Source organism: Rissa tridactyla, chromosome W, assembly GCF_028500815.1.
Source record: "Rissa tridactyla isolate bRisTri1 chromosome W, bRisTri1.patW.cur.20221130, whole genome shotgun sequence".
Taxonomy (NCBI): Eukaryota; Metazoa; Chordata; class Aves; order Charadriiformes; family Laridae; genus Rissa; species Rissa tridactyla.
The window spans coordinates 15,294,375-15,314,867 of record NC_071496.1 but is presented as its reverse complement, the minus strand read 5'-3'; the positions used below and the strand labels follow the sequence as shown (position 1 = coordinate 15,314,867).

At 45.3% G+C, this 20,493-nt stretch overlaps 1 protein-coding gene across 8 annotated transcripts in view; it reads right to left on the bottom strand.

Moving 5' to 3' along the window:
• Positions 1-754: 754 nt before the first annotated feature.
• LOC128902094 (ubiquitin-associated protein 1-like) overlaps positions 755-20,493 on the bottom strand; it is a 38,986-nt gene continuing 19,247 nt past the window's right edge. For all 8 annotated transcript variants that reach the window (XM_054184450.1, XM_054184454.1, XM_054184452.1 and 5 more), the window contains 5 exons: positions 16,098-16,222; positions 12,045-12,971; positions 5,865-6,062; positions 4,286-4,387; positions 755-2,283 (listed from right to left, as the gene is read on the bottom strand). In XM_054184450.1, the coding sequence (XP_054040425.1) occupies positions 2,143-2,283; positions 4,286-4,387; positions 5,865-6,062; positions 12,045-12,971; positions 16,098-16,222 (1,493 nt within the window). In that variant the 3' untranslated portion in view covers positions 755-2,142. The remainder of the gene's footprint in view (positions 2,284-4,285; positions 4,388-5,864; positions 6,063-12,044; positions 12,972-16,097; positions 16,223-20,493) is intronic.

The following is a 20,493-nucleotide window of genomic DNA, read 5'->3' as shown; positions in this document are numbered from 1 at the left end:
GAACTACTTCCCAGCAGGTCCACCCCCTAACCTATACTGGTGCTTAGCATTCTTCCTTCCCAGGTGCAGGACCCTACACTTGCTTTTGTTGAACCTCATTAGGTTCTTCTCTGCCCAGCTCTCCAGCCTGTCCAGGTCACGCTGGATGGCAGCACAGCCCTCCGGAGTGTCAGCCACCCCTCCCAGTTTGGTATCATCAGCAAACTTGCTCAGGATACACTCTGTCCCATACAGAGGGGCAGACTTGTTTGGATATTAATTCTAAGAAAACTGAAACAAGCAACACAACCAAATACTCTCAGCAGTGACAGTAAAGCAGTTTGAGTTTTGTTTTCCAGCTTTTCTGACTAATCAGGAACACCATTTCCTTGTTTCAAACTGTCAGTTTTCCCACCTGGGAAGGAAAGCTGGGCAGCAGATGCTGACCCACCAAGCTGCTGAATGTCCTTCTTAAACAAGTTCTAATTTCAGTCCCACCACTATAAGCTGGTAAAGCTCAATGCTATGGGATACGATGGAAGGCAATCTGCTCTGGTCCTGTTCATCCATCTCCGCCTCTCCTAGATACTTACCAGCTACATCTCTCTTCGGCATCATTTTGTTTTATGTAAAGGTATGTAATTAACGTAGTTGAGCACCTCACAGAGAATTCCAGAAGTTAACACTGGATCCAGAACAGATGTTTTGGCCATATAAAGTTATCAACATAATGGAGACAAATGCCATCTCCTTTGTAGTCCTGATGAGCTAAACCCTCCTACTGAAAACCTGAACTGGGAGAGGAAAATGACTCGGCTCACTCCCTCAATGTCCAATGCTCCCAGCTCCGTGCTGTAACATGAGTTTGGATCCCTAGGCTTGATTTTTGCAACAAAACAAAAATAAGTCACAAAAAAAGAGCAGCACATTCCACGACTGCAGCCGCCTGCCCAGAGACCTCTGGTTGTTCTGCCCAACACAGACAGCATTCATTTAAGCCTACAGGAGCAGGCAGCACCTGGGCAGGCAGGATCCAGGAAGTTCTTCATCTGCTGAAGTCAAAGAGCATGAGAGATGGGAACCATGACACTGCGAGTTATATTTGAGTGTTTTATTAGTTGTTCTTCTGCAGAATCAAAGTATTTAGCAAATTACTTTAAAGATTCCTCAAGACTGCTGATATTTTATGTATTTAGAACTTGAACAATGTACAAAGTAATACTTTGAACTATCAAAAACAACCCAAAACCTGATTTCTAGTACTAGATGCTATTATGTAATTCTATAGCAGTGTGAAAAATTGAACTAATGCAGTGAGTATATTTGTTTTAAAGAAAGTGCTTGAAAGAAACCTCCTGCATCACACTGAGTATTTTTTAAAACAAAAAGATAACTGATTTCCTAGCAGGGCATTGTCTTAAATATCCTACAAACCTGGGGGATTAAGAATACTGAGCTCTCTACCTTCAGGTTCCAGAACCAACAAAAGTTGCAGGTCCAGGTAGAGTTCACAACATACCTGTTTCAGGAGAAACTATACACCACTCAGCATTGAATGCTCATATTTGGCAGAAGTAATAAACAAACCAAAAAACACACCCCCCACGAGGAGCAGCTTCTCTCTTTATGCATAGCAACAGTTTCTGAACCAGTGTTTTACTAAGTTACAGACTAACTTTCAACCAAAAAAAATAAGACTCCATTGCACTAAAGGTCAAATTTAACCAGTTAATCTGGATTATGACACAGTCAAGTAATTCAGTACAAGCAGACACCATGAAAGCAGCTTCAAAGAACCAAAGCATCCTAGTTTCAGAACCAACTTAGTATTCTTCTGTCCAATTCCAGTGCAACGGTGCAGGGGAGAAACCACTCCTGTCTCTACCTATGTACAATTTCAGTAGAATTCCAGTGAGCAGTCTAAACTCTCTGTGGCCAAGCTGGAAAAAGGAAACTTAGGAAAGGATGCTTTTAATTTAAGAAATAAAGTTGGCTCTCAGTGGAAAGAGAAATGTTAGTGACGCATGTGGGCGGGCTTGCTCAGTCAGTCTCCCTTGTATGCGAAAAGCCAGACTCCTTCCTGCCGAGAAAAAGTCACACTGGACGTGAAGGTGGCAGAGCTGGTGCTGCTCTGTTGCATGCTGAGAATCCAGGAATGTGTTTTCAGCTGGCCCCTGCCCGAGCCATCAGATCTTCCAAAGCGTTGTGTTGGTCATTGTTATGTAATAATAAGACCTCCTTAATGTCTTTTAGTTCAAAGCCCATTTCTTTAAATTGACTCATTAGTTGGAGAAGTTCTGTGATCTGAAAGACACAGACAGTCCATTATTTGCAAGAGAAAAGAGGATCAGTGCTTGGTGAAGGTTTAGCACAGAGTATCTTCAGCGACTGAGCACCCTATGGGGTGGATTCCTACCCCCCAAGTACAGCCCGTTCCAGCTCTGTTTGGAGTCCACTCACACAAGAGCTGGCAGAGCTCTGGGTACAGTAGCCCATAGAGCCTCACCTTCAGTCCCCTGTATTCGCAGTCCTGCATTGCCAAAAATCCTCTTCAGCAAGGGCACCAAAGCTCAGTCTGTGGGGGTGCCTCTCCCAGTAGGAACTTTATCAGCCTGGCCTAATTCAGACTTTGATTAATGTCATAAAAATCATAGAATGGTTCTGGTTAGAAGGGACCTTAAAGATCATCTAGTTCCAACCCCCCTGCCATGTGTAGGGACACCTCCCACTAGACCAGGCTGCTCAAAGCCCCATCCAGCCTGGCCTTGAACACTTCCAGGGACGGGGCAGCCGCTTCCCTGGACAACCTGTTCCAGTGCCTCACCACCCTCACAGTAAAGAATTTCTTCCTAATATCTAATCTAAATCTCCCCTCTTTCAGTTTAAAAACATTACTCCTCATCCTATCGCTATACTCCCTCATAAAGGGTCCCTCCCCATCTTTCCTGTAGGCCCCCTTTAGGTACTGGAAGGCTGCTATAAGGTCTTCCCAGAGCCTTCTCTTCTCCAGGCTGAACAACCCCAACTCTCTCAGCCTGTCCTCATAGCAGAGGTGCTCCAGCCCTCTGATCATCTTCATGGCCCTCTGCTGGACCTGTTCCAACAGGTCTATGTCCTTCTTGTGCTGAGGACTCCAAAGCTGGACGCAGTACTCCAGGTGGGGTCTCACAAGAGCTGAGTAGAATCACCTCCCTCGACCTGCTGGCCATACTTCTTTTGATGCAGCCCAGGATGTCACACTGGTCCCCAATCTAGCAGCTACTGCTGCATCTGATTTTTTTTTTTTTTTTTAAAGTTACTTGGACTTTAGGAATGGTACAGTAGCCCTTGTTATCAAATGGCTCTTCAGATCTAGGGTAAACTTGGGGGATTAGCACAAATCCTATTGGACACACTGTGTACAATACTACCAACATCAACCACGAATCTTCCCTGAGCTTTGAAAAAATAAAGTGAATCAACTGATCAGACTTTTATGAACCCTCTGCCATTTACAGGGCCTCTACTCCACTGGGGGAGCAGGGAATGGCACCACAAAAAAAAAAAAAACCACAACCAAAAAATGGGTTGAAATGGACAATAAGGAGATTAGCCATTTCCAGTTTTGGGGTTAAGCTAGTAGCAAATGAGTTCCCTGAACTCAGTCACTTCTCCCATCTGCACACTGTTGTTCCTCTGTTTGCAAGCTCATCACTAAGTCCAAGAAAGGCAGGAAGGCATATATATGTTTAGTGGGGTTGAGTTGCACCTCTAAAGATTTCATATAACAACTTGGAACACAACAGGCTGGCATACTTTAAAAGATCCTGCTGTCCTCTGCCCTGGCTACTCACTCCTGCCTCTGTACTTTTAGTGCTGGTAAAATAAGTCAGACAATGAACCAGAACCCAAAAAACATATTTCCCAGCTTCTTCCAGAGAGCACGCTAACCCAATTTGCTGAGCAGCCAGGCAGATGCATTTGTACAGGGGAGAAAATTCATGGCCAGGGCAGACTGGCAGGGTTTAAAAGGTAATTTGCTGCTGCTCTGTATCAAGCACCTTGCCCACAAGAGAACTCTGTGTTCAAAACATTACAACCAGAATAAACAGGGTCTTTAAAAAAATCCTGTCCCCATAAAAATGCATGCAAGTGAGAGTGATAAAGCAACACAGAAGAATTCTAATCCTTTAACACGTTCACTTTATCATCGCAAGGATGTCCTTCAGTAGTCAGTTTTGGAAACAAGGCAGCATTACTATGAAAGCCAAAATAGTATCAGCCAGAGGAACTGACATCTCTATTCCGTAGCACATTGCACCCTCACCTTCTTCTCTGAACACTGGTGCATTTCCAAAGCTGCTTCAACAAGAAGTGGATCAAAGCCCTTCTCACAAAGCTGCCCATGTGCAAACAGGTAATCCAAAACCTGCAGGGAATGAAGAAGAGTTTGCAGAGTGGCATTCACAGCATGTGGTTTTACACACAGAGGGGGCTGAGCATGACTCTACCTCAGGCTTCACCAGGGACTGAGATAAAGTCCTTCCTAGTAGAGTCAAGATGCTCTTTATGCAAGAGCTTGTTCAGAGAAGACAAACAAGCCCTTCTATCCTCCTGTGCTCTCCCACCAGCTCTGAACATCATCTCCCACTCTAGTCAAAACAGTCTCAGAAGCCTATCTTTAGCCTTTCATGCCTGATCACTGAGCAGAAGGCAGAAGTTTAACCGTGCTTTTTATACCACAAGTTTTTAAAACGAAACTGTAGATCCAGCAGTCAAGATGTGTCAGCTTTTAGGTTCCTCTCAGACAGCCATAAGAGCTGATGCGGTCTGAAAGCAGTTAGCCTTTTAAGATCAACTCAGCGTACTGGTGAGTGAGCTGTAAATCCCAGCTCACATGCACAGAAATTGCTGCCAAATTTCTTATCCATCCTCAGCTTTGAGAGGTAGGGGGAAAGGTCAGATAGGTAACGCTAGGTACATGGAAGAATGCAGCCTGCAAATACAGCAGGATTTAAAACCATCCTCCTAAGTGACATTTTTTCTATTTGATACTATAGTTCACTCCAGCACACAGCTTAAACTGCTTTCGATGCATAGGTAGTGGGCAAGCAGATCAGCTCCACAAGCAGAAGCCACTGGGACACTCCTCCCCAGGTGATAGGCACAGTCCTGCCAGGTGATGCTCTGCGCAGCACACAGCCTGCCTAGGGTCAGCACAGAAAGTTTGGCCACACTCTGCCCACTTTAAAATGTTTGAAGCGGATACAAGACCCAGAGCCATGCTTCACCCTGCAGCACTTAATGCTACGTGACCTTGTTTTAGCAAGCGTTTGAGGCAACACGAGTCAGGAAGCACCACAACCAGAGCACGCAAAAGAAAGTCAGTTAGTGGTGCATTGCGAGAGCCTTGCAGGGCTGTCGTAAGCCTGCAGGGGCCAATCTCTACAAAGAGAGATATCAACATCATAACCCATGCTCAGAACAAGGGAAGTTAACTGTTGTTTTTTTTTTTTTTGTCACACAGCACTAAGCACGGCATAGAGCCACACTAAGCTTCCTTCAGATGGTTTTGTGGCTCCTGGGAAGGCCCAGTACCTTTCCCAGCTTCACATGGAGCTAAGGGCCCATCCAAGCTCAGCACAGCTCTGACCTAACACCCACAGGTGTGGCTGACTCAAGCAGTCTCTCATCAGAAACACGCACAAACACTCATTTTTTTTTTTTGTTTCAGGAGCCTTTACTGCCAGGTGACAACTTCTCTAGTGGTTAATATCACAGCAGCTACAGGCTGCAACCCCTTGTTAGAATAAAAGTATTCCCCCATCCTTTTGCAAATCCAAGGTTGTTTCTCAGCAGAATCAGCATCCAATCAAGTATTTCTTCCCCATCGCACAAGCTCTTACCTGGTCTATGTTCTGTCCCTTCTCCTTCATGGCTTTCAGGACGTTCTCAGGCAAGCATCCCATGTTGACGACCGTCTCTACACACTGCCTCTCGCTAGCAGAGAGGACCTGCCGTAGTTCAGAAGCAGGGCCACCCAACTGCTTTGTGCGGCTAGTGTTATTGGGCACTTTAGACACTGGGAAATTTTGGCACATTACCTAAAGGGGAAAACCCAGAGGCTGAGGTAATGGTCATGGTCATCTTCTGCATCCCCACATCCTGTTTCTGGCTAGTGCAGAACCAGGATACCCCATGTAATTAATCCAAGAGGCTTTCTAGACTGCTTTGGAGGCTTTGTTCTGCATTTCTACCCATTTTCATCTCAAGGGTAAGACTTTATCTTCTAGGACACAAAGCTCAAGAAATCATGATCAGTCTGAACGGACTTGTTTACCCAAGAACTTCTCCTCATGGTGGTAGAGGGGTTCAAAGCTCTTCACACATTCCCTTCCTCCAGGCACTTTTGCCAGAGCAAAAAGCACCAGAATATGGGATACACTGAAATGGGGGACTGAAGTAGCCCTGAAATCAGATAGTTATCAAATTGAAGGATGATGCTTTGTTATTGATACTGCAGCCAGGAAAACCAAAACTGCTTCTGACACCAGAGATTCAAGAACCCAGGAAAACCAACTCCTCCATCTACTTGAGCTTGACAGCCTGTGCTTGTGGTCAGTGACTTCTAATGGAGGAGGGAACTCCTAAAGGAATTGCAGGGGACAAAGCCAGGACTGATCACTCAGCAGCCACTCTCCCTTACATCTCAAAACTTGCATTTCAGTGCCCTTCAAGAAGCAGACATGCAGTGCTTTCAGTATGTGCTTGCATGCTGTGCCTACTTTTATGGACTTTATACAGAGGCCAGGAGCCCTGCCTGCAGCTGGTGTGCCCACACACATCCCACTAGTGTAGCAGTATGTATTCTGAATGGTCCACCAGGAGGAGGAGAGCCCCATCGTCCCATAACCAGAGATTTCTCTAAATAAAATGCATCATACTAATTGGGTCTCTGACCAGTTTTGTTTAATTCCAACCAGTTGTTTTCACTAGTCATTTCTCCCTCTGCCAATGCCTGCAAAAAGCAAACCAGTGAGCTTCAGAATCAGTGCAGCCTCAGAGAAATCACAAGTTTATTTCACAGAATCACAGAATCTTAGTGGTTGGAAGGGACCTCTGAGATCATCGAGTCCAACCACAAAAAAAAAAAAAAAAAAAAAAAAAAGCACCCACCTACTAAACTCCACACCCACAACCCCACACACAACACCCCACCACAAACAATAATCTTGGGCACTAGAGCATGCCCTGAAGAGCCATGTCTACACGTTTCTTAAATACCTCCAGGGATGGTGACTCCACCACCTCCCTGGGCAGCCTGTTCCAGTGCCTGACCACTCTTTCAGTAAAGTAATTCTTCCTAATATCTAATCTAAATCTCCCCTGCCGCAGCTTCATACCATTTCCTCTGGTCCTGTCATTATTCACCTGGGAGAAGAGGCCAACCCCTGCCTCTCTACAGTTTCCTTTCAGGTAGTTGTAGAGGGCAATGAGGTCTCCCCTCAGCCTCCTCTTCTCCAAGCTAAACATGCCCAGCTCCCTCAGCCTCTCCTCATAGGACTTGTTCTCCAGACCCCTCACCAGCTTGGTGGCTCTCCTCTGGACACGCTCCAGCACTTCAATGTCTTTCCTGTAGTGAGGGGCCCAGAACTGAACACAGTACTCAAGGTGAGGCCTCACCAGTGCCAAGTACAGAGGCACGATGACTTCCCTGCTCCTGCTGGCCACGCTATTCCTGATACAAGCCAGGATGCTATTGGCCTTCTTGGCCACCTGGGCACACTGCTGGCTCATGTTAAGCTGGCTGTCCACTAACACTCCCAGGTCCTTTTCTGCCGGGCAGCTTTCGAGCCACTCTTCCCCAAGCCTGTAGCGTTGCCCGGGGTTGTTGTGACCAAAATGCAGGACCCGGCACTTGGCCTTATTAAACCTCATCCCATTGGCCTTGGCCCATTGATCCAACCTGTCTAGATCCCTCTGTAAAGCCTTCTGACCCTCAAGCAGATCAACACTCCCACCTAGTTTGGTGTCATCCGCAAACTTACTGAGGGTGCACTCAATCCCCTCATCCAGATCATCGATAAAGATATTGAACAAGACTGGCCCCAAAACTGAGCCCTGAGGGACACCACTGATGACCGGCTGCCAACCAGATTTTGCTCCATTAATCACAACTCGCTGGGCACGGCCATCCGGCCAGTTTTTTATCCAGCGGAGGGTACACTTGTCTATGCCATGGTTCTCCAGTTTCTCCAGGAGAATGCCGTGGGGGACGGTGTCAAAGGCCTTACCAAAGTCCAGGTAGACAACGTCCACAGCCTTCCCCTCATCGAGAAAGCGGGTCACATGGTCATAGAAAGAGATCAGGTTGGTCAGGCAGGACCTCCCCTTCATAAACCCATGCTGGCTGGCCCTGATCCCTTGGCTGCCCTGCACTTGCCTTGAGAGCTCACTCAGGATGATCCTCTCCATGATCTTTCCCGGTACAGAGGTCAGGCTGACAGGCCTGTAGTTTCCGGGATCCTCCTTCCGGCCCTTCTTGTAGATGGGCATCACATTGGCCACCCTCCAGTCATCTGGTACCTCCCCTGTTGACCAGGATTGTTGATAGATAATGGAGAGAGGCTTGGTGAGCTCTCCTGCCAGCTCCCTGAGAACTTTTGGGTGAATCCCATCCGGCCCCATAGACTTATGCGTGTCCAGGTGCATAAGCAAATCATTAACTACTTCCTCCTGGATTACAGGGGAGTTGTCCTGTTCTCCATTCTTATCTTCCAGCCCAAGAAGCTGAACACCCTGGGGGTAGCTGGTCTGACTATTAAAGACAGAGGCAAAGAAGGCATTAAGTATCTCAGCCTTCTCCTCGTCCTTGGTTGCAAGGTTTCCCCCCGCATCCAGTAAGGGATGGACATTCTCTGTCACTCTCTTTTTGTTGATGTATTTATAGAAACTTTTTTTGTTGTCCCTTATGTTAATTGCCAGGTTGAGTTCCAGCTGGGCTTTTGCCTTCCTGATTTTTTCTCTGTATGACCTAACACGATCTCTGTACTCCTCCTGAGTTGCCTGTCCCCTCTTCCAAAGGTGGTAAACCTTCCTTTTTTCCTTAAGTCCCATCAAGAGCTCTTTGTTCATCCAGGCCGGCCATTTTCCCCGCCCTTTAATTTTGCGCCTCATGGGGACAGCCTGCTCCTGGGCCTTTAGGATTTCCCTCTTGAAGAGCGTCCAGCCTTCCTGGGCTCCTTTGTCTCTCAGGACTACCTCCCACGGGACTCTCCCAACCAGGGTTCTGAACAGGCTAAAGTCTGCCCACCGGAAGTCCAAGATGGAGGTTTTGTTAACCCCCTTCCTTACCTCACTATGGATGGAAAACTTAACCATTTCATGGTCACTAAGCCCAAGACGGCCTCCGACCTCCACGTCCCCCACTAGCCCTTCTTTGTTTGTGAGCAGTAGGTCTAGCGAGGCACCTCCCCTGGCAGGCTCACCTACCAGTTGTGTCAGGAAGTTATCTTCCATGCACTCGAGGAACCTCCTAGCCTGCCTGCTCTCTGCTGTGTTATATTTCCAGCAGATGTCTGGTAAGTTGAAGTCCCCAACTAGAACAAGGGCTGGCGTTTGCGAGACTGCAGCCAGCCGCTTATAGAATACCTCATCAACCTGCTCATCCTGGTTGGGTGGTCTATAGCAGACTCCCAGCACAAAATCACCTCTGTTAGCCTTCCCTTTCACCCTTACCCATAAACACTCAACTTCATCACTGGAGTCTATCTCTATAGAGTCAAACAACTCCCTAATGTACAGAGCCACAGCCCCCCCCCCCCCCCTTCCTTGCCTATTCCTTCTGAAGAGCTTATAGCCACTCATTGCAGCATTCCAGTCATGACCATCATCCCACCACGTTTCCGTGATGGCAACTATGTCGTAGTTGTCCTGCCGCACGATGGCTTCTAGCTCATCTTGTTTGTTGCCCATGCTACGTGCATTAGCGTAGATGCACTTGACCTGGGCTACTGATTTCACCCCCATCTTTGGCCCTTGACACTCAGGTTCATTACCAGCGGGCCTGGTTTCATCCCCTTCCCCCTTAACTTTCGGCTTAAAGCTCTGTCCATGAGCTTTTTTTCTTTCCATCCTAGAAACCCTATATCCAATTCACTGGTAAAGCATAAACTCCAGTGGTAACTCCAAATCCAGTTACAATTTCTAGTCTTGTGAAAAAAAAATATAAAAAAATCACTGTGGAATACACTTCTAAAAAAAGACAGGCTTATTCTTGTGTAACCTTGCAGAAAAGGGATGCACGACCCTTCTGCTCCCAACCACAGGGATGACTGACTTCCTTCTATCATTTTCATACTCTAAGGATTTTTGTTACATTTATTTCTGTTTCTTGCAGCTCAGCTGTCATCTTCCAGACACTGGGACCATATTGTGGAAGTATGAAACAAGTATATTCTGAAGTCTTAGAATTGAAACAGAAAGAACTAGTTCTGTCAGCATACCTATTTCTTGGTTTGCTACTTCCAAAGCAGAAATAGCTTCAAATTAAGATCTTTATTATTTCTCTTAGTAGGACTATTGTTTGTTTATCAGTTTGTATCTTCCCTTACAGCATTCTTGAGAATATACCTTCCCTCTTGGTCTCCCTCTTTTAATCCAGAATAGAGATTTGAATAATTAGAGTGAAAATTTAGCCATCTGAATGACTATCTATTTAGTAAGTGATCTTTCATGTTAATCCCTAGAGATGTGTCATTACTTTGAGGTTTCACCTCTGAGCTACATACAATCACCTCTCAAACCTGTGATCTGTAGCAGCGAGCAGTTGCTCAACACATAGCTGCTTCTGCCAAAGTTTACTGTATTAAATTTGTTCTAGTGATCAATAAAACGCTGTTCTGCTGTGCTCTGACAAATACACTAGTTGCCAGAATACTGTATTTTGCAATTAACAATGCATTTACCTAAGCCTGAAAAGAGGAGAAAGAACAGGAGAGAAGTGTCACTTGTTTCAGAGCACATGGTGTCACACAAAAACATACAGTATGCCAGTAAGGCCACAGAATCACTGAAGCACCACTTATATTGGACAGAAGAAGCCAGATTATTTTAGAGCCAGCTAGAGGATTTGACTACACAGTTTCCACTAGGCTTCATAAATACTGGTGTCCATATCTTAGGTTCTTTGGGAGAAAAAAGTCCACAAGCTTACTCAAATCTCTGCTTTTATTCACAAAGAGACAAAGACAACAGCTGGTGTGAAGTTAAATGTCCCCAAACTAATTTTAGAACTTGCTATAAGTTTGAGGAAATGAAGCATCAAACTCCTGTCTCAGAGCTGTACGACAACCAACTGTAACATTAGTGATCTGAGATGATCCTCAAGACTGCTTTTGGCATCTACAAAGCAATTCTTCCACCCTCCTTTAAAAGGAAGGCGGTAAATACCAGGTTTCAGACCATCATTTTCATCCTTTTAAAGGTTAGATTTTAAAAGGATCTCAGGAATGAATAAAAAAAAAATAAAATAATTGAGAGAGACAGACAATTCTTTCACTGCAGGTCAACTGCAAGCACTTTTTTCTTCCCTGAATGACACAGCACACATGTGTTTAATCCGTTATTGCTTCTATTCCTTGAAAAGTCTGCATTTCCCATTATTTACAGAAAATAAATAAGCAAGCCAAGGAACAAGTCTAGCATAGATTTAACTCAAAACCTAAGAGCAGTTCAGAACCTGCTATATCTCAGTTGGATAAGACAGAATGCAGGACTGTACAAAGATGATCTCATACGCTTAGCTCAAAAGGTATGCAACTATGAACAACAAGAGCTGAAAGAAAAGTCATCAGAATTGGTCTAAAAATATCATATTGGTGGGAAACCTGCAGAGTAATAATTTGAGGTTCAGAACTGCCAGCACGAAGACCTGTTCGATTGATCAATTTGCCATGTAAACGAAGAGGAACTACCACACATGATCTACACACCACTCCCATTAAATGAACCTAAAAGCACAGCATTTGCCTCCGCACCTCCACATCTCCCCAGCAACCCCAATTCTAAATCCACTGCATGTTTACCATAGTCGCTGTACTTTGAGATGATTCTTCTGTACAGACTGTTGACACAGCCAGGGAAGGCAGCCTGGATGAAGAGGATAATGTTGATGTCTCCATGCCACCATCCTCATTTAGAGCGGAAAGACCAACCATGTGGTGTCCATTCAGTTCACTAGCTTTACTCTGAGCACAGGTCTGCAAAGAGCTGAGCAATGCACCATTGCGGAGACAGGTAGTGTTGTGGAAAGCGCTTGTGAGCTTTGATGATTTTTGATCACTCTCATCAGAGTCAAGTTTAGGAAAGGACAGGGATTTTATATTGCTCACTGAAGTGATAGGGGACAGAGATGCTTTGGAAGACAAGGACATCTTTTCACAGTTTCCCAACTGCGGTAAAGTGATAAAGCCATTGGGTTTGTGAAGGGGCTTGAAGTCCAATGTGGCCCTTTCTATGGATGCCAGAACTTCCTCATCTTGCAACACAGACTCAGACTCTCCTTTGGGCAAAGTGTTATCTAACAGCTGGGCAACAACTGGCCCAGTAGTACCAACATGAATTTCAAGGATATTTTTTAATTCCTCCTTATCATCGATAGTTTTTAATTCCAGTTTGTCAAATGGGTCTTCTTCACATTCAAAATCAGCTGGGTTGAAGTCTGCTTTTGGACAAGGTGGACTGAGAACCTTTTGCTTCACAGCACTGCTGTTGGCTGGTGTGGGAGTAAGAATATTATTGTGCTGCAAGCTAGCAAGGATGGGGTTAATAGGAGGAGGTATGGCCTCAGGGCAAGGTCCCTCCGAGAACCTCATTTTGTTGCTGACTTCTGGAGCTGCTTTTGAGTTCGCTAGTGCTTCTTCTGCCTTGCGTTCAGCTTCTCTCTGGCCAACTTCAATTTTTTTGATATCTTCAGCCCACTTGATTGTTTTCTTTTCCAGTGAGAAGTCATACTGACCGAGGGTGGAGGGGAAAGGAGAGGAGGGGGGGAAAAAAAAAAAAAAGATAAGTTATAAGGGTCATAGCCACTACTTTCACTACTTCTAACAGCAAGATAGGTAACATAGAATAGGAGCTACATGAACTACCATGGACAGGCATCAATTTTCTCCCAGCATCTCTTGTAACCTACAGACTCACAAAGCTAGAAGACACCAGAAGCAGTTCATTTTGCCTCTAGCAGCAAAACCTGTCTATAGTCTGGATTAGAATATCATATTTCACCTCCTTCCTACATTTAGTTTTGCTTTAGAGATACTGATCATCCTACAATCAGTTTCACAGTTCTCCCACCCTCTCACCCCAAGACAACAGATGTAGCAAGGGGAAGTCTAATGTGTTACTAGATGGACAATCATACCCAGGTCTGGCACCACTGAACTATACCCCCGTCCACAAGTCATTCAAGACTATGGCAGAGTATTTCTGCATCCAAAGACCAATACAGTATTGCTCAGTTCCCCCTAAAAGATTCCTAAGGGACTGTATATTAGAGTTTTACACCCGCTAGTTTAAGAGGTATTGGTATTCTTACCCCAGTGACAACGGCTCACCAGCCAAAGGGGATATACCAGATACACCAATGATGACAACTACCTGCAGTAGCAGATTTTGCTGCAGTTACTGGCATGACAGGATCCCACAAGCTTTTCTATTTAACATCAACTCCTTCAGGGCCAGGTTAGCACAGAAAGGCATTTGTAAGCTACTCGCTACCAACTTACTGGCCACCATAGTGGCCCAGTTGAAAGGACAAAATTCTGAACAAACTAAATCTACTTAAAGCTTTAATATCTTATGAAGGATGAACAGACTCAAATGCTCTTTAAATAACCACAAAACATTCAGAGAACATAGCCTACAAGCTAAGTCCAGGGTATAACCTATCTGTGATGCACAAGAACTCATAAGGATATTGGCACATAACCAAACAGGAGTGCTCTTGTCATGGGACTGCTAGGTCATACAAATTCCTAGCTATAAAGAGCAACAAGCCAGCAAGGCTTGCTAGGCCTCTACCAGGCTTTTCTGGGACTCGCTATGCGTTACATCATATCCTATCCTATAACGGGCTCCAATGAGATTCTGGAGACCTGTTGTCTCAACTGCATAAGTTTTCCCTTCCCTTAGCTCTAAGAGGCCAAGAGGTGTGATACACAATTTATCAGCAAGGTAACTTTGAAAAATAACTCACTGGCAGAAGTGCTGAGCACTGCTCATTATACATTATTTGCTATCTGAGCAGAGCTATCATAGTTTTGTGTGTGTGTGTATGATTTTTTATATGCCCTAGTTTGAGGTAAAACAGAACCAACTTTCTGTTCAGTAATTTTACTTTTTAGCTAGGCCTCTTCTAACGCTCTGAAATTAACAGCATATTGTGCCGAAAACTGTTCGTTCTCAGAGTGATAAGACCAATGTTTATAGTTCATGCCAAGGAACGGCATACAGAGAGGCTCTTGCTTACACTTATTGCTATAACAACCAAGGTCAGTTAATTTTGTTATTTGCCCCATTGGAGGGTTGGAAACGGAAAAGCGTAGAGGGGGTCACACCTGCAGGGAGGAGCAGACAGGACAGGTGACCCAAAACTGACCAACGTGATGGTATTCCATCCCATCTGCCAGAAAAAGCAGAACCATCGACAGCAATCTGTCACAGTTGAAGTGAAAACAATCATCAGTTTGGACTGACCAAGGAAAATCATGGATCCAAATGAGAAAACATAGTTCAGTTATATTTCTTGTATCACAACCTGCATTTGGAGATTAGATTTTCAACAGTTATGCTAAAGCAATTGATTTTATGCTACCAAGAGTTTATGGTAAGAGACATGCTCCTCAAAGACCTGGAAGCCATCCGTACCAAGCTGTAACCTGTTTGCCCTACAGCTGGAGAAGAATTCCCACTCAAAACTATAAAGAAAATAAGAACTGGAAATGTATTTCTTCATCCCACTATTGTGAGAACCCATAAAATATGGTCATAGAAACACTTGTTACCCTCAAACAAGATTCTGCAAGTATGTCATAGCATGGGTGTATCAGTTCTTACCATTTTTCCTTTTAAAAATGCTACTCAAATTTAGTCAGGGTAACATTTAGACCTATAACTATTACACAAAAACATTGTGCTTTTTTAAAATAGATAGCCTAATAGCATTTATTTCAGTGTTTTTAAAGCAATAAGTAGAAACTTTTTACACAGCCTATCATATTTTTAATCTTTCTATACATTCTAACAGATCTTCTGCAACTGTTGCCTGGCATACTGTCCTGGTTTGAGCGACACAGGATTAATTTCTCTTTCAGTAATTTTACTTTTTGGTAAGGTCTCTTCTAATGCTTAGGAAAGCTACATTTTTAGAAGACTCTAGTGTCTGAATTTGTGAAAATATTTACTTTACAGCCAGCTAGGCTATGTGGGTTTCAAGGTCTCAGTGTTTTCGAGCCTTGCCAGGTGCAGGGATGAGGTGGAGCGAGACCTGGGCACTTGACCCAAGCTGGCCAACAGGATTATTTCATACCATGAACATCACATTCAGTATAAATTAGAAAGTTTGCTGCAAAGCTCTCTCTCCCTTGATGGCTGTGGTCCAGAGAACTTCTTGCCCCGGTGCTGGACCCCTGAGGCCTTCCCTTCCTCCTGAAGCTGTAGCGCTCGCAGTGTCTGACATTTGCTGTCCACTGCTGGGAGTGCACAGCTTCCTACTGATAGAATGGGCTGAGTATAATCCTTGTATATTTTATATTGGTATTGTGATCAATATTGGTTCTTTAGTATTATTAATGTTAATTATTTCATATTGGTCTATTAAATCTGTTTATATTTCAACCCTCAAGTTTCCTTAGGTTTTTTCCCCCCGATTCCCCTTCCCAGGTGGGGAGGAGTCATCAGGTGATAGAATGATTGTCTAAACAACAATATATTGTTGTGGCTTCTTCAAACCATAACACATATGAAATTACACTACAGGACCAACAAGACTAACATTTAAACACATGTGCAAACTGTGACTACTTGCAATTTACAGCACCACACGTTGGGGGCTAGGGGGAAAGGCAAAACACATTACTTACCCAGGCTTCTCTGACAAGCTGAGAAGAATCAGGCAGGCAGAAACCAATGGGGAATCCAACCTTTGCTGGGGTTTTGAATTTGTCTCCTATCTTAAATGGGACATCATCAAGATAACTGAAAGGGCCTAAGATCAAAAGCAGAAAGCGTATCAAAAAATCTTGCGAGTTTAATGCATTCAATTAAGACTCACATTTCTGTATTTGGGAGATATTTTATCTCTGCTGCTCCAACTACACCAGGTGACTCAATACAAAGGAAGTTGCTTGATCAGAAACACATTGAATCTGTTTGGACTTCACTGTGTCAGTTTTGGTTTTGGTGGGTAGTTTTCTGTTGCTGGGTTTTTTTGGGTTTTTTGTTGTTGTTTTAGTGTTCTAGTTCATAGCTATTTATAAAAACCAAACATACAACACAACAATCGAACAGATTTTGAAGTCAATATACCCAACATTTTAGCTTCCCTTGTGACAAGACTATGTCTACACAGCTGGAAGCTGAGTCTCTCCTGAACACTGTATTCTGTTATGTCTCTATAAAAAGACCCATTGTTTTTGTCATATTCAAAACAGGCTTTAAAATAACCCAGCTTTAGAGCAGCTAAGACAAACTAAAATCCAGGTTTTGGCATACACGTAGGAAGTAACATTTGGACAGAAGTGGTCACAAGGGGGCAAAATGACCCAAAGTCTAGACACTCCACTTTAACCAAGACACAGTGAAATAGCTGAAGACTATTTAAGTGCAATTCTGATTTTTGAAACAAGGCAATCTAACTTAATCCGCTGTCTGATTTGCTATCACTCCAATGAGAGGCCTCAGACTTATTTCACAGTCCTCATCTGTCCTTTATATCTATCACTTACATGCGGTATTTAAAAAGTGTTTTAGGACGAAACTCTTTCTTCAGGCATCCTGCAAACTCAAGAGGCAGAATCACTTAAGAACTCAACCACCTCCAAGAGGCCAGACTATAGGTTTGTTTTCCTTGAGCTGCTGTGAAGAAGTATTAGAAAACACACAATATAAATTGTGCTCAGCTTCTCAATTAAAGCTTCTCCATTAACTGAAAGAGGTTTCTTGGATCACTGGTCTAATCTTCTGGAATTACAGGAAAGGTTTCTGGCTGTGTATAACAACCTGAAGTGTTCCTCTAGCACTTATTTGTAACTTTGAGTGTTACAGATCCAAAAAGACATTAGTGGCAACATTAAGATCGTGTTCAGTGACTAACCTCTTGCTCAGTGAGCTGTGCCTTGCCATTTTTATCTGACCCATTTTCATACTCAGAGACAGTTTAAGTACTCTTTGTGTTCCTTCAATGTTGACTGTCGTGGTTTAGCCTCAGACGGCAACAAAGAACCACGTGCCGCTCGCTCGTGCCTTCCAAACACATGAAGAATCGTAAGAAAAGGCAAGACTCTTGGGTTGAGACAAAGGAAGTTTAATAGAACAGCAAAGGGAACAGGCAAACAACAACAACAACACGGATAGGGGAATATACAGACGCGATTACGGAACCGCCGCTCCCCCGCCGCTCGCCAGCCGGACCCGGGCCGCCCCAGCCCGCTTTTAAGCGGCAACTTCCTGCCCCCTCCCCCGGCAGCTCAGGGTGGGCGTGGCTCACATGGCATGGAATACCAGGAAAAGTTAACCCTATCCCCACCAGAACCAGGACATTGACTTATCTAAAACAAGGCAGTCACAGGCTCCAAAAGGATGAGCGGCTTTTGAAAACAACATAAGCTTGAACTTCCAATTATTCAAACAACAGGAGAGCATTTGAAGTTACATGCTTAGGCATAGTTACAGGTGTATGCTAAGAATACCCTTCAAGACAGGAAAAGGGTTCCTTTCTCTCCATCCATATCACAGAATGGTAGGGTTGGAAGGGACCTCTGGAGATCATCTAGTCCAACCCCCCTGCCAGAGCAGGGTCACCTAGAGCAGGTTGCACAGGAACGCGTCCAGGCGGGTTTTGAATGTCTCCAGAGAAGGAGACTCCACCACCTCTCTGGGCAGCCTGCGCCAGGGCTCTGCCACCCTCAAAGTAAAGAAGTGCCTCCTCATGGTTAGGTGGAACTTCCTATGCTCAAGTTTGTGCCCATTACCTCTTGTCCTGTCACTGGGCACCACTGAAAAGAGCCTGGCCCCATCCTCCTGACACCCACCCTTTAAGTATTTATAAGCATTGATAAGATTCCTCCCTCAGCCATCTATTTTTCCAGACTGAAGAGACCCAAATCCCTCAGCCTTTCTTCATAAGAGAGGTGTTCCAGTCCCCTAATCATCTTGGTAGCCCTTTGCTGCACCCTCTCCAGCAGTTCCCTGTCCCTCTTGAACCGGGGAGCCCAGAACTGGACACAGTACTCCAGGTGCAGCCTCACCAGGGCAGAGTAGAGGGGGAGGATGACCTCCCTGGACCTGCTGGCCATGCTCTTTTTGATGCACCCCAGGATGCCATTGGCCTTCTTGGCCACAAGGGCACATTGCTGGCTCATGGTCATCATCCTGTTGTCCACCAGGACTCCCAGGTCTCTTTCCACAGAGCTGCTCTCCAGCAGGTCAGCCCCCAACCTGTACTGGTGCATGGGGTTATTCCTCCCCAGGTGCAGCACCCTACGCTTGCCCTTGTTGAATTTCACAAGGTTTCTCTCTGCCCAAATCTCCAGCCTGTCCAGGTCTCTCTGTCTGGCGGCACAGCCTTCTGGTGTGTCAGCCACCCCTCCCAGCTTTGTATCATTGGCAAACTTGCTGAGGGTGCACTCTATCCCCTCATCCAGGTCATTGATGAATATATTGAAGAGGACTGGACCCAGTACTGACCCCTGGGGAACACCACTCGTCACTGACCTCCAACTAGACTCTGTGTCCCTAATCACGACCCTCTGAGCTCTGTCTTTCAACCAGTTATCTATCCACCCCACTGTCCATTCACCTAGCCCACACTTCCTAAGCTTCCCTATGAGGATGCTGTGGGAGACCATGTTGAAAGCCTTGCTGAAGTCAAGGTAGACCACATCTACCACCCTCCCCTCATCTATCCATCCAGTCATGCCATCATAGAAGGCTATCAGATTAGTCAGACATGATTTCCCCTTGGTGAATCCATGTTGACTACTTCTGATAGATTTCTTTTCCTCCACATGCTTTGAGATGATGCCCAGAATGAGCTGTTCCATCATCTTTCCAGGGATGGAGGTGAGGCTGACTGGCCCGTAGTTCCCCGGCTCCTCCTTCTTGCCCTTTTTGAAGGCTGGAGTGACATTGGCCTTCCTCCAGTCCTCAGGCACCTCGCCTGTTCTCCAGGACGTTTCAAAGATGATGGAGAGTGGCCCAGCAATGACTTCCGCCAGCTCCCTCAGCACTCTCGGGTGCATCCCATTGGGACCCATGGACTTGTGGATATCCAGCTGACTTAATTGATCTCTCACTTGATCTTCCTCAACCAAGGGGAAGTCTTCCTCTGTCCAGACTTTCCCTGTTACTTTCTCCGAAGGTTGGCACTCCTGAGGGCTGGGCCGAGCAGTAAAGACTGAAGCAAAGAAGGCATTCAGTAACTCTGCCTTCTCCGCATCCTCCGTCACCATGGCTCCTGCCTCATTCAACAGTGGGCCCACAATTTCTCTAGTTTTCCTTTTGCCTCCAATATACTTGTGGAAGCCCTTCCTGTTGAGCTTGACATCCCCGGCCAGGTTTAATTCCAAGGAGGCCTTGGCTTTCCTTGTTTCATCCCTGCACGCTCTGGCAGCATTCTTGTAATCTTCCCAAGTGGTCAGTCCCTTCTTCCACTTACTGTAAACTTCCCTCTTCCACTTGAGCTTTTTCAGAAGCTCCCTGCTCAACCATGCAGGTCTCCTGCGGCCCTTGGCCGATTTCTTTCTCTTAGGGATGCACCGATCCTGAGCTTGGAGGAAGTGGTCTTTGAATACCAACCACCTCTCTTGAGCCCCCCCTTTGCCTTCCAGAGCGCTAGCCCACGGGATCTCTCCAAGCAGTTTCCTGAAGAGGTCAAAGTTAGCTCTCCTGAAATCCAAGGCTGTGATTTTACTTCTTGTTGTTTTGTGAATACTGCCCACGATCCTGAACTCTATCTTCTCATGATCACTACAGCCAAGGCTGCCCCCTACCTTCATGTCCTCCACCAGTCCCTCTTTGTTTGTCTCCTTGTTGGCTCCTGCATCACCTGAGTCAAAAAGTTGTCATCAATACACTGGACGAGCCCCCTGGACTGTGCATGCCTGGCTGTGTGGCCTTCCCAGCAGATATCAGGGTGATTGAAGTCCCCCATGAGAACCAAGGCCTGTGATTGTGAGGCTACCTTCAGCTGTCTGTAGAAGGCCTCATCAGCTTCCCCATCCTGATCAGGTGGCCTGTAAGTAACACCCACAACAGTGT